Below are 13,961 nucleotides of genomic sequence, written 5' to 3'. Positions count from 1 at the left end.
AAATTATTTGTATGTTTTAAACAGATTTTATAGACATGTATCATTTTAATTCTATCAGCGTTTAATTGTTTTTAATTATTGTTTTTCTATGCTTTTAGTGATTCTTGTTTTATCTGCAAGTCACCTTTAATTCCATTAGGGAAAAAGGCATGTTCTCAACAACAACAACAATGCAAAGGAAAAACTGTCACAAGATGTCAGATGATAGACAAGTAGGTGGCCCCACAATCTTTGTCAAACTTGGCTGGTGGTGTTGGAAAGGTAAGGATCTAGTACACTGGGTAGATCCAATTCCTCACCCTAAAGTGACTCATGGAGAGAGCCAATGGCAACAGGATATAGGATAAGTTGTGCTATACGTTCCAGAGCGTGAGAATGAGTTGACACAGGGCTGTCATGTTTGGTGAAAGTCTCAATTCTTTTTAGTAATAAGTAGTTCTGTCCCTAGTCATTGTTCTTTAATTTCCAGTAATAGGATTACTAATCTAAATAAAAATGTTGTGATCAGAATAAACTATCAAATAGCTTCTTCAAGGCGGAATATTGTTGCGCATCCCAGACGTTACACCAAATGCCTGCAGTTTATAAATTACAGATTCTAAACCCACTGACAATTGTCTCATTTTTGTAACTGACCATATTTATGTAACTGACCATATAAAAATTCCAGCACCTGATGAAAAAGGTACAAAGATATAACCAATATATTAATACATATATTGTGTTGAAAAAGGTAGTGACATAACTGAAACAAGTAGTCCTTCTCTGCTGTTTACAGTTGAAGACCATGAGACTGAGGATTGCAGTCTGTGATATAACAGAGTAATTTCATATTTCATAAATCTTCTTTCAAATTTATTTATTTTTCTATTATTAATATACCAAGAAAAAAAATCACATATCCATATTATATATATATTAAAAAATAACAATATACAAAATATTACTATCAACAATAGATTTCATACTACTTCTCCAGTTACTGATATGTACAGAATTGCTGACCAATCTATCATTCTCTCAATATAGCACCAAGGCTTGGTTCAGTGCTTGGTAGTGCATATTATATTTTTTTCCGAAAAGGGTCACAGTTTTATCCATGAAATTTGGCATTTCAGAAATGTTTATAGTATCATGTGCTTTTGAGGCTGTGGGATGTTTTGCATATTCTGCAAAACAAAACAAAATCCAACAATCTGGAAAAAACCCAAACTTGTTGCATATCTGAAGAGACAAGACACATTAGTAACTTGTGACATGTGCTCTCCAGGGTCAAAATCAATACAAAATAAGCTAGTCCAAATGTCTGTTATTCTTTCTGTAGCTGAAAGAGCAAGAAGGTTGTCTCATTTTTTCTGCTTCTAGAATGAACCTGTCTTCTTCTGATCCAGATCTAGTAACACCCACAACAGATACCTGCCCTTTGGTTTCTGTTTCCAGGATAACGCTCCCACCATCAATCACTTTAGGCTGGTTCATATGATTATCATCTGATGGGAGCAACATCTAACAATGATGACTTGCAACACAGGCAGAACACCTCACTGCAAAAGTTAGGCTTCCTAATGGAGAATTTACATTAACTATGAGTAATTAGGTGTAAAAAAAATATCAAAATCAAAGTAGCAGGTGTAAACCAGTCGTTACACAAGGCTCAGTGACATGTAGAAAACATGGGAAGTACTTTCTTTCACAGGGATATTAAACATTTAGGGATGCTTACTGATCGGACTTCCAAGAACCTATCATCACTCCCAGGATTGAAGAATGGATACATTTTTTCAGAGAATTCATAAGGGATTGACCGAATAGGGCACATCTTCTGGACATTATAAAATGACAGCACGTTCTCATTCATGTCCAGAAAAACACCTACAACTTCACATTCTTCATTCTGGCCATCAGTTAGGCTATTTCCTCCAGTGCAATGAAACTTACCCTGGAACCATCGTATACCAATATATCCCTCCTCCAGTGGCATTTCCAGATTCTCTTCCAGCCTTTTCCTTGCAGTTATAGGAAGTACTCCCAGCTCCCACTCACCTTTGTGTCCAACCTCCACCTCCCAGTACATCTCCCCCTTACTATACCCCTCATTTGCCACTGCAATCAGAGGTCCTTTGGGATCTTTCGGTTGTTCGAAGGGGGAGTGGTTATATTTGACTTTATTCTTCTCTTTGATGATGAGTTTGGCATGTGTGCATTTTGGATCCAGAGTGACATCAACTAGATAGCAAGAAGAAAAAATAATGCCATTTACAAAAAGAAGATTGTTTCTATCTATATTAAACACAGGGATCTTTTTTTGTGTGAGGTTATTGCTTGTGACCCCTTGCAGTGATATGGTGAACTATCTCTGACCCACCTCATAAACCACTGTCCAATTACATTCCACCACATCGTTGAGTATTACCACCATATGGAGTCTAATTTAATGCATTCTTGTGTTTATGCAGTTGTTGACTTCAGTGTAATATAGACAGAAACATACTTTTAAAATGATAATGTTGAACCCAGCATCAGCTTTTGAAATCAATGCTCTAATCTAGCTATTCGCTATATGGGGAAAGGACATCTGGAGTGTCCCTAAATACAAGGACTTTCTAACTTGGCACATTGATTGCCCCCTCAACTGATGTAAATGGAATTCTTATGTAGTTCTAGTGTACACTTGAAAACGTTGACAACATTAAAATAAATTCAACAGTGTAAATAAGTTTTGATGGATGTAATAATGGAATACTGAATGGTTTAGTTTATGTAAAATATGCAGGGATTTATGATATGTGAAATGAACTATGGAAAGAGAAATAGGGAAGTCATTGATATTTTAAGGATGCTTAAATGAGTATTCTGAATTGTAAATCAGAAAATTTAATAAAAATTATATATATAAAGAAAGTGCTTTTTCTGGGGGGACACAGGGGTACGCATACCCCTAAACATTTTGTTAATCTTTGTACTTTTGTACTTTTCACTGTATTTATTTTTCCCAATTTGAACTATAAAACTGTGATTTTCTTGAGTCAAAATGAGAGTACCCCTAAACATTTTTAAAGAAAAAAAGCACTGTATAAAGGGATTCTTATGTAGTTCTAGATTGGAGTGAAGACCAAAATAGTTGTTGCAATAGATTGCAATTGTTGTGGGGAGTTTATAGTTATCAGAATCACAGCAGATGAATAAGGGAAGTTTAACCCTTTTTGATTTTGCTGTGGTCCAGATGAAGATTGCTCCTCCATTGATGATGCTTGCATTGGGAAGAAGGGTCTCGTTGGTGCCAACATTCACAGCAACGAATATGCAGATAGCATCTTTGGGGGTGTGATTTTTGTCAGGAATCAAGATCAAGGGAAGAGAGTTAAACTCCCCACCCGCCTGCAATAATTTATTAGTCTTCTGAGATACTGATAATTATCATTACCAACACCACTATTTGTATTTTTTAAAATGGGCACACTAAATTCAAGGAAGCCTTTAATATACTATATTCTCTCATTTGGCCTTGAGAATATAGACTGACAACTGCTAAAGGTGTTCTATATTCACAAATGAGCATACCTGCACAGGACAATGCCCTCCTGAACTCTGCAATGTAAAACAATAGGTAATCGTGAGATTTGCAATGGTGCAACAGTTTACATTTAAGGAATGTAAGAATCAAAACATGTTTTGATCCAACTCACCTAGTTCATGCTTGGCTTTTGCTGTAAATGAAGATAATATTCAATCAGCAACTGTTTCACAAATGTCTTCTGACAAAACATAGATAATGTGAGTGTTTCAAGCAATCAGATGGAATGGCTTTAAAACTAAGCATGGAGAAATAAAGAAGTGCAAGGTTTTTGCTCAATTCTTCTTCAGTTGAAGCTGAATGTAGCCTGAGTTTAGGTCTTAAGTGTAGGTAATAAGTATAGCTATAGACCTCAGATCAATGCATAACTTCAATAAATAAAAAGACCTAAAGTGCAAACTAAAGGGGGGCACACTTTGAGGGTGGCTTTTGCACCCTGACTCTGGAATGCCTTATAACCTCTTAGTCAAACAGCAAGCTATATTCTTCCTGGATAGATTCACTTGGCAGAGAAAATAATGTTTCTTCCAGAGCCTTTCTGAGGGCAAAAAGTACCTCAACAAGATACCCACTTTTCTTGTCAGTGACACTACTAGTTGTTTGCCCTGGCAGGTGCATTCTATGGCTTGTGAGTGCAGGGGGGGGGGGAATAGGAAACAAAGACAATTTAAACCTCATGAGTAAAAACAGCCTCTGGGTGAACACAAAACATATATGAGTGTTGCACCGTCCATCCACTCAGTCACATGTTACTGAATATTACTGAAAATCATCCTTACCAAATTTTTCTTGCACTTTCCTGAATTCTGCAAATGAACAAAATAAAAAGGATCAATATTTTATTATTTACAAGCAAGGAAGGGCTTTTCAATTTGCCTTTTAGAATGTTTAAGATTAGCTTAGTTTTATTTAGTTTAGTTTTTCTATACAGTACCCAGAAACAATCAGAACTATCTATCTATCCATCCATCCATCCTAAAATTTAAGGCAGGTATCATTATCTAATTATATATACTGTTTTTAGATCAGATTTGATTTGCGGATATCAAAACATTTTGCACTACATTCTGAGGACTAAGACCTTAGAGATTTTTAAAATATTAAGCAGTTTAAAAATTATTATAAATACACCAACTTCTAAAGTAGTACAGTCATACCTCGGGTTAAAGTAGCTTCAGGTTGAGCATTTTCAGGTTGTGTTCCGCAGCAACCCGGAAGTAACAGAACGGGTTACTTCCGGGTTTTGCTGCTTGCGCACGCACAGATGTTCAAAATGACATCATGTGCAGAAGTGGTGAATCGCGACCTGTGCATGCACAGACGTGGGTTGCGTTCTGCTGAGGATGCAAACAGGGCTCTGGAACGGATCCCATTCGCATCCAGAGGTACCACTGTATTTCCTTGGCTAGAAGGTGCAGCAATGAATTTCCTCTTCATATTTAGTATCTAGTAGACCATTCAATACAATCTATATTTTATGATTAAATGTCAGTGGGCTTCATCTGCCTAGCTGCCAGGTTCAAGTTATGGCAGCTGCAGCTGGAGAAAGAATAAGGCTGTAAAAGGAAGAGCGGCTGCAGCAACCCTATCAGATGGGTGGGGTACAGATAAGTTATTATTATTACAGGTATTATTATTAAGAATTTGACTAGTTGACATCCCTGCTAGTGTTGTGGAATTACCTTTTCTTGTTTCTTCTTCTACTTTCTCTGAATAATAAAAGAGTGATAGAGTTAGTCACATGGTGAGCAAAGTATTATAAAATTGTTTAAAATGTATAACAAGTGAAATGTACAAGTTGATGTTTCTGTTTAATCTGTAAGCTGCCATGAGTCCCTGTCAGGGAAAGAGGCAGGATATAAACAAATATAATAATGGTGATGGTGATGATAATGTATTGACAATGAAATTTTAAGTGTGGCACGTGGATCTCCATAGCAGTTGTGCAAACTTCATTTCTAACTGTATCTGGGAACATAAACACAGAATGATAACTGTGTGAAATCTACAATGAATGACCCCAATGTATTGTACCATTATGACAGGCAGAAACTGAATGGGACTCTTACCTAGTTCCCTTTGAAGCTTTGCTTTTTCTTAAAGAGAGAGGGAGAGAAGAGAAATATTATTGTCATCTGTGGATAATGAGGGGGAACGCACATGAATGCACTGTGATTTGGAAGAGAGCTGTACTCTGAATTTCATTAGGTTTTTAGTGGGCTTTTCAAAGCTATAAACTAAAAGCATATCCTTAATCAGATTTTAAAGCCATATTTCAGATGTAACTTTCACATTCAAATCAGCAAGACCTTTAAAGCCACTAGCATTTATTGGATCATGCCATATATCGAAGGAGAAGGGGATTCTGTTGGGCAGCAGTGGTAACATCCAACTACAAAAGTTGGCCTTCGGGGAGTGGGGAATTAAAGATCTGATCCACTGGCAGTACCTCATCTTCCAGTTCTGGTTTGGGTTTTATATTCCAGAAAACCAGCAACTGATGCTAGATAGATATCCAAGACACATACACAGGAAGTGTGTGCGCTTCATTATGAACGGGAGGTAAACATTTCTCTTTCAGTTCATAGATATTATCTACCGGCCTGTACTCTTATATTCTTCCCCTGCACAATATGCTAAAGCTCACAGTTGGAAACTAGCCAATGCACTATGCCATAAACAGTGCTGGCCCCAGATGCAGAGGGCAAGTCAAGCGGAGGGTGTAGCTCCAGCCCAGCACTCTTGTCCCAGACCATTTGCTCAGAGGGGACAGGCAAGTGAGGAAGAGCAGGAGCAATGCCATGGGATTCCAGTGCCAGGGGATGCCCAATGGTGCCAGTCATGGAAGTAAACATATTTAGGGTAATTCATATGCAATTTTAATAAGGACAAGTAGAAAATCCATGCTTACCTTCCTCTAATGCTAACTTTTCATTTTCTGCACATGGGGAGGGATATATTAGTATTATTAACATTTGTTCAGTGCACTTTACAAAACGTTTGAATACAAAATCTTAAAATGATGATCAACTTATGAAACATTTAAAATCCATATCGCAGAATATCTAATTATCGGGTGGGTGTGCAATAAAAACACTAATATCCATGCTCTGTTATGTAATGTATGGAAACCCAGCCAGCTTTTTTGGGGGATGGGGTTAATAAATAATAAAACTATTATTACTTCAAATCTTAAAACAAACAATGTATAAACTTTCAGCCCTAGTTAGGACTTGAATGGCTTCACTCTGCCCCACCCAGCAGACTTTGCTCAGCCCCTTATTCCCCCTGTTAACGCAATCCCATAAATCATTCCATAAAGTGATACAGTGATTACCTGAAAAAGCAATCTTCCAACGATCGTCTAAAATAAAATAAAGAACAAGATTTTTAATATACTTTCTATTTTTATACGCATGTTCTTTGTTTATGGGGGAAACCACTCTCAGCATTATGTAACAATAAATGTTCGGTTCTGAGCACGTGCATGCTTAACAGGAGACCATAGACAACCCTGGCTCTATGATGTGGTGGTCTAAACCACTGAGCCTCTTGGGCTTGCTGATCAGAAGGTTGGCTATTCGAATGCCCACAACAGGGTGAACTGCCGTTGCTCTGTCCCAGCTCCTGCCAACCTAGCAGTTCAAAAGCATGCCAGTGCAAGTAGATAAATAGGTACCACTGTAGCGGGAAGGTAAACGGCGTTTCTGTGTGCTCTGGTTTCCGTCTCGGTGTTCCGTTGCACCGGAAGTGGTTTAGTCCTGCTGGCCACATGACCCAGTAATATGTCTGTGGACAAACACCGGCTCCCTCAGCCTGAAAAGCAAGATGAGGGCCTCAACCCCATAGTCATCTTTGACTGGACTTAACCATCATGGGGTCCTTTACCTTTTTTTAACCTTACATGCCATTCTTGAGGTTTTAGGTGCATACTTCTATAAAAGAGTCAGTATGGAATGGTCAGGGCCAAGAGGATTTGATGCCTGAGGCAAAATGTACCATTCCACATCTCAGTGTCGTGGCCACCCCACTGCCACCACCTGCAAGTACACCAGCATTAAGGTGGCCTGCCTGAGTTTAGGTCTGAAGTGCTGTGATGAAGTGGGTTATGGGGAGAGGGGGTGGGAGGGCTTCTCTCTGCAAAGTCTCCAGGCTGCTGCTGCACAGCTGCAAAGCTTGAACTCTTCCTTCCTGTTTGCCTTTTCACTCAAAGTCCTTGCTCGCTCTTCCTCCAGCACCACCACCAGGCTGCTAGTAATGCAGCGGCAGCAGCGGGTGATGCCCGCTCCACCACTGCTGTGGCTCCTGCTGCTTGAGGTGGCCATCTTACATTGCCACATGGGCACGGCGGCCCTGGGAATTGTGGTGTCAGATTAGGTCCCCAGAGTTCAAATCCTGACTCAGCCATGAAGCTCACTGGGTGGCCTTGGACCAGTCACTGTTCTGTTTAATTTATGTATGTGATGTCACATCCATAATGATTGGCACATGCCCTTCTGACCTGCACTCTTTATAAAGACTTGAGGAATGAGGTTATCACCCCTCTTTTATTGTCCATTCTGGGTTGCCCAGCCACTGCCACAGTGTCCTTTCTCTTGGCACCTGATCAAGATGAGCAGGTGACTGCAAAGGTTGCAAGGTTTTTAGCTGGGGCACTTAGAATAAGATCCACTATTTGACTATTCATTCAAAACCCTGAAATGTATTTTATATAATTGACTTTTTAATTTTTATTCTTTGTATATCGTATTGTTGTTTTATTGTTATGGCCGATGGTTGACACAAATAAAGATTCATTCATGTAGGCCACTATAAGCTTCTTGGAATACAGATGGGGTACAATTGTAATAATAACTACTACAACAATAATAGTAAATTTTTTGTTGTACACCTGACACGTGAACCAGCCTCTATAGAAAGTAGGGAAGTGGGCATAAACCTAGTTATAGATTAACATATTCTGAATTTTCTTGTTCTGCTTGTGGTTATTTATATACCCTAATGCACATCCAATCCATCTCTTTCTCTCTCTCCAGATCCAGAAACATGATGATAAAGATATCCCATACCCATTTAATGTGTGTGTCTCTCTCTGTGTGTGTGTGTCTTCGTGTTCATGTTCTGGAACAATGGGAAAACTTACGGTTTAGTTTCAAATAGGTGAAAATTATGACATTGATGATAAGTACTGCAATGATGAAGAAGCCAACCATACAGAGGGAGGTGGAAGGGAAAAAGATATCTGTGAATAGAACCAATTCAACAGTTAGAAGATCTTCTCTGCTTTTTCTTTTTTTCTTTTTAATTCGTCCATAGGAAACAATAAGCACAGATTAAACCAAGTTTCAAAATAATAATGATAAACAAATAAATAAATAAATAAATATAAATATCTACAGATAGCAGAAAAGACACCTGGCAAATTCTGCATCCATTGACAGAATTCTTTAGTTCAGATCAATGTGGAACCATAATGTGACTTGAACAACAATTCATGTTTCTTGTTATATTTCAAAACTTCTTAGGATTAATTTTTTCTAGTCCTATGGACCATGTAAGAAAGCAACATTAAAGTAAATCCTACTCAGAAGACTGGATTTACTGTTTCTTTGATCCTAATCCTCAATATGCATAGGCAACTTATTTCACTTAATAATATTCCCCCAAAAGTTCATACTATTGTTAGGAAGCATTGTGAATATTCATTGTTGACATTGTGTTCATTCTACACATTCGTCACCAGTTTCTATACAGCACCATTTCTCATTCACCTGCAATTACAAGGGAAGTTGATCCTATTGGTGTATTTGAAGATTTATTGGTAATTCTGCAGGAGACAGCACTCCCAGAACCCCATTCTAGAAGAACAGAATTTTCAATGCTGCTTTTGCCCAGAGTGGTTGGAGTAGCAGAAAGTTCCCGTCCTTTGCCATCCATCCATGACAGCTGCAGAAGCTCAGGAGATCTCACATTCTCAGATTTGCAGACAAGTCTGATCCCACTACCCTCGTATTGGTCAAGAACAATCAAAGGGCTTGTACTGTTACCTAAAGAGATAGGAAGATAGTTCAGTGTGAAGCATAAATACCAAGAAATATTTGGGCAAAATTTGTATTTATTTCTGTAATCTGGGTTACATAAAGCAATGATATTCAACTGGTGGTATTGAAACTTGCATGCCAATCCAATCCTACCACCACTTAGTTTTTATAAAATAAATTGGAGAAGCAAACATATTGTAGAAAATCACAAGTGAATCCTATGTTTTAGGGTGGAATTAATAGTGCTCACTGGGTTTGAAAAGATCAAAAAGTTCTAATATTCAGTACATGATGTTATCCACTATGTGAGCTGCATAGCAGGAAAAACCATTGGGCTCTCAGGTAACGCTTGTCAATTTCAAACCCACTCTACAGTGGTACCTCGGGTTACATATGCTTCAGGTTACATACGCTTCAGGTTACAGACTCTGCTAACCCAGAAATAGTGCTTCAGGTTAAGAACTTTGCTTCAGGACGACAACAGAAATCGTGCTCCGGCGGCGCAGCAGCAGAAGGAGGCCCCATTAGCTAAAGTGGCGCTTCAGGTTAAGAACAGTTTCAGGTTAAGACCGGACCTCCGGAATGAATTAAGTACTTAACCCGAGGTACCACTGTATTTCAAAAAATGTAGAAAACGTTCTCTAGTCATTCCCACTTAAAAGAAGAATCGTTTTGATTGTGCTCAGAAATGATCACCTTTTCTGGTAACTGTGGCTTTCCTCGCCCTTAAAAGGTAGGCTTGCTTGGGGACAGAATTATAAGCTCAGTCTGAGGGATATTGAAACAGCAGTTACTGGAAAGGGCAATCACTTCTATGCAGGCTCAAAACTGCATAGACAGGAAAAGGTGAACAAGACTGAACACAAAACAGGTTTATTGATCATCAGGGGTTTGCACTAGATGATCATAAAGGTCCTTTACAGTTCTATAATTCCAACCCATTAATTATTCACTGGATTATGACCAGAAACTCAAATTACCTGTCTTCTTGAGACACTGAAGGAGCTTTGTATCACTTTTAGGTTCATTGTTAAATTGAAGGGTCATCTTTAATATATTCTTTACCAATAAAAATAAAAGTCCCTCCAATTAAATCTTTAGTTGGTGACTGCCAATTAAATTGATTAAAGCTGACATTTCTAGTAAAACCAGAGCAGGGAACTGGCCAAGGCAATTACTTTTTTTAAAAACAAAACAAAACACCACTCAGAATACTTACCAGTTGCTGAATAACTCATAATCAGGAATGGCAGCAAGTGAATGGCACTGTTCCTGGAGTTGGTGAGAACAGCTATGAAAGCAAAAAAGCATTTGAACATCACTTTGGATACCTAAAAAATGTATAGGCAAAACCCACATGGAAAGGGAATGAGCGTGGAATTCAAGAGGAGTTCTATTCTGTCACCAAGTTATTAAGGCTGTAATCCTGTACATTTCCATTCAGAAGAAAGCCATATTGAATTGAATGAGACTTATTCCCAGGTGAGTTAAAAGTCTCTTTTTGATTATAGTTCTCCAATTTTCCTTCACCCCTTATCCCCACAATATTTGAGGTTTTCTGTGGGTAATTTTGCTGTGGGTTTTTTTGTAGAAAGATAAAAAAATCTTACCGCCTGAAAGTGGAATAATATTCATGATTCGGCTTCCAGTGCATGAAAAGCGATATGCTGTTGTTCTTGCTGTAGATTTTTCCAGTTAATGATTAATCATACACTGAAAGGGAAGCAGCGAAAGGGAAGGGGAATTGCATGAGTTGTGTGCTGATATGTAGGTGAAAAACTCCCTCGCTAAGCATTCAGCAATGAGACTGGGATGATCAGAGCACTTAAACGAAAAGCTAGGCTGCAGTGCTGTTGTGACTCCAGAACAATTTTAAGACAGGGTTAGCTAAGCTGTGGGCCTCCAGTTTTTGCTGACTACAATTACAATAAGTGCTGACCATGGCCATGCCTGCAAGGTCTGGTTGCAGTTGGTATTTGATAATGTCTGGATGGCCAAAAGTTCCTCGTTTCTGATTTCAGATCAGAAACAGGAGAGGAGATACTAAGTAGACCTGACTTGGGACTCAGCTACATTAGTCAAAATACAGCGTTCTAAATGTGTTATAACACCGTGACACTGGATGGTGCTGTAGAGTTTGATCCTTCAGCAATGTGATTTTGCATTGTGAGAGTTTTCCTGAAATGTTTTTTGATGTGTCTAGATCCAGCCTTGATCTTCTTAAAGTCTAAGAATTCATACAAACTCTTCATAAGGAGTTCTTACATTTAGGTGTAGGTGGTCCTTGGATGGAGAATAAGGACAGGCTGTGCCCAAACCACCTTCAAAAGGAAGGTGGCTACCAAAGAAAGCCCACCCCTACCAGCCAAACTTTCAGATTCAAGATATTAAGCAGCTTGCCCAGGGAAGGGGAATCTGTGGCCTTCCAGATATTGATGGCTTCCATCAGCTTGAGCCAGCATGGTGAATGGTTGGGGAAGATGGGAGTTGTAGTACAACAACATTCAGAGAGCCACATCTTTCCCATCCCTGTTCAAGCCCATTTGCAGTTTAAGGAAAACCCAGGAGGCAAAATTCTCTCGAATTGATCACAAAAAAGGAAACTTCCTCCCACCTGCCAGTTTTGTGGAATAAAGTGCAAAGGCAGGGGAAACATGACATGTACTAGACCTCACTTAAAACACATTAAAACTATTGGTATTTGCATTCTAGCTGTGTTGTTACCATAGGCTCCCACACCATGATATTTCTGTCTCGAGGTTTGATGCAACAGTGGGATAAGTCCAAAGAAATGGTAAGTCCAATTAGCTGTTCTGCCAGGGAAGCCCCCAAGAATGCTTTTTAGTTAATAAAGGCCTTCTAGATGCCCAAATAGGTATCCACAGGAAAATGAAGTTGAATTGCCCATTAAGAGTGCTTCACTTGGCGTTCATTGTTTCATTGCTTATACATCTGGCACCTGAGGCAGATAATCTGCCTCCCCAGCAGTAAAAATACGATAAAAGTGAATTAACAATTTGTTCCCACCATCTCTCACTCTATGTGCGTCCTCTCTCTCTCTCTCTCTCTCTCTCTCTCTCTCTCTCTCACACACACACACACACACACTCTCTCTCTCACACACAAACCACTAATAAGTCATTTGCACAGCAGTTTCCTCAATTTGAGGTCAAAGTGCTAAAACAGAAATTTAGATAGCATCAATGAAAAAGGTCAGGTGGTCTTATTCTGTCCCTTTATGCCCACAAACTCTTGGCTTAGATAGAAAACTATTGCTCACATATCAAGAGAGGAATTTATTCAGCCTGTCTCCACAAGAGCCGATTTCCTGGAATTGTGAGCCTTATAAGAAAAGAGGCTTTCACTTTTAATCCACCAGGACAGAAACAAACCTGATTTCCCACAACCACTCCTTTTCCAAGAAAGGGTGACTTTGACACTGCTGGCACTTTCAATTTGTTTTGTGGTTTTCAGTTCCTGACCTTTGCTCTCTGAAATACAAACACACATCTGAAAGGAAAAGGGGAGTAACAGAGGTGCATTTTTTCTGAGCTCAGAATGGTTTTGTATTCCAAAAACAATCAACAAAGGACTACCTCTTGCAGCTTCAACAGTCAGTTCCAAGCCAGGAAATGCAACCTGGCACCTTTTGGAACATTGAAGAGCAAAGAGAGAAACTTGTGCCACAAACAACAACTAAAAGTTAAATTGTGGATAATGTTAGCCCTGATGAATATTGTGATGCTTACAAATAACTTGGGTTACACAAAGTTTCAAGGTGCCAACACCTTCACACGTCACTCTCAGGAACTATCAGGATTTCAGGATCTTCACACAAAAAGATGGTTTTATCAAGAAATTTTGGCAGCAGAGGGAGAGAGGAGGGTTCACCCTTCCTCATTTTGAATTATATCATGCGGCTGCTGGGTTAGTTTGGATTCAGGACTGGATTACTCTAAAAAATACAGATAATAATAATGAAGGGTTTCAATAACCGCTTTGGCTGGCATGCGTATTTGGTGTATGAGAAGGTGAAGGCTCACAAGGGGTTTTTGAACCATATAGTAAGAAAATCACTTTATAAAATATGGTTCAAATATAAAGATCCATTAGAACCCAAAATCCCCTTGTGGACCTCACCGACAGAAGCCGTGACTGTAAAAAAGAAAAACATGAAAGGAGAATGGGCCACATATAGAATGCTGTTAGAAGAAAACAATAATAAACTCTTTTTTAAAAAAAGAAATAAGGATATATCTGATGGACTGGTTACAATATTTTCAAACAAATGAGAGATTAAGTATGGATAGAAAGAAAGGATTTGAGAATGTAACATCTAAATTTGA

The 13,961-nt window shown here is 38.8% G+C and overlaps 1 protein-coding gene across 1 annotated transcript; it reads right to left on the bottom strand.

Moving 5' to 3' along the window:
• Positions 1-948: 948 nt before the first annotated feature.
• Positions 949-13,245, bottom strand: LOC128401055 (butyrophilin subfamily 3 member A3-like). The gene is made up of 13 exons (XM_053363943.1): positions 13,008-13,245; positions 11,226-11,328; positions 10,835-10,906; positions 9,346-9,621; positions 8,718-8,816; positions 6,912-6,938; positions 6,486-6,512; positions 5,644-5,670; positions 5,257-5,283; positions 4,354-4,380; positions 3,687-3,707; positions 3,562-3,588; positions 949-2,226 (listed from the first exon to the last, which is right to left on the bottom strand). Exons 2-13 carry the CDS (start codon positions 11,248-11,250, stop codon positions 1,691-1,693), a joined length of 1,191 nt encoding a protein of 396 aa, XP_053219918.1. The 5' UTR covers positions 11,251-11,328; positions 13,008-13,245; the 3' UTR covers positions 949-1,690.
• Positions 13,246-13,961: the final 716 nt, after the last annotated feature.

This window comes from Podarcis raffonei, chromosome 13 (assembly GCF_027172205.1).
Source record: "Podarcis raffonei isolate rPodRaf1 chromosome 13, rPodRaf1.pri, whole genome shotgun sequence".
Lineage (NCBI taxonomy): Eukaryota > Metazoa > Chordata > Lepidosauria > Squamata > Lacertidae > Podarcis > Podarcis raffonei.
Note: the sequence above shows the minus strand (reverse complement) of the source record. Positions and strands in the feature narration are given on the sequence as shown.

Coding starts and splice junctions, on each gene's coding strand:
- LOC128401055 (XM_053363943.1), bottom strand. CDS start 11,250: ATGAATATTATTCCACTTTCAGGCG. Junction 9,622..10,834: donor TATGAGTTATTCAGCAACTG/GTAAGTATTCTG, acceptor CTATCTCTTTAG/GTAACAGTACAAGCCCTTTG. Junction 8,817..9,345: donor AACTTCCCTTGTAATTGCAG/GTGAATGAGAAA, acceptor TTCTATTCACAG/ATATCTTTTTCCCTTCCACC.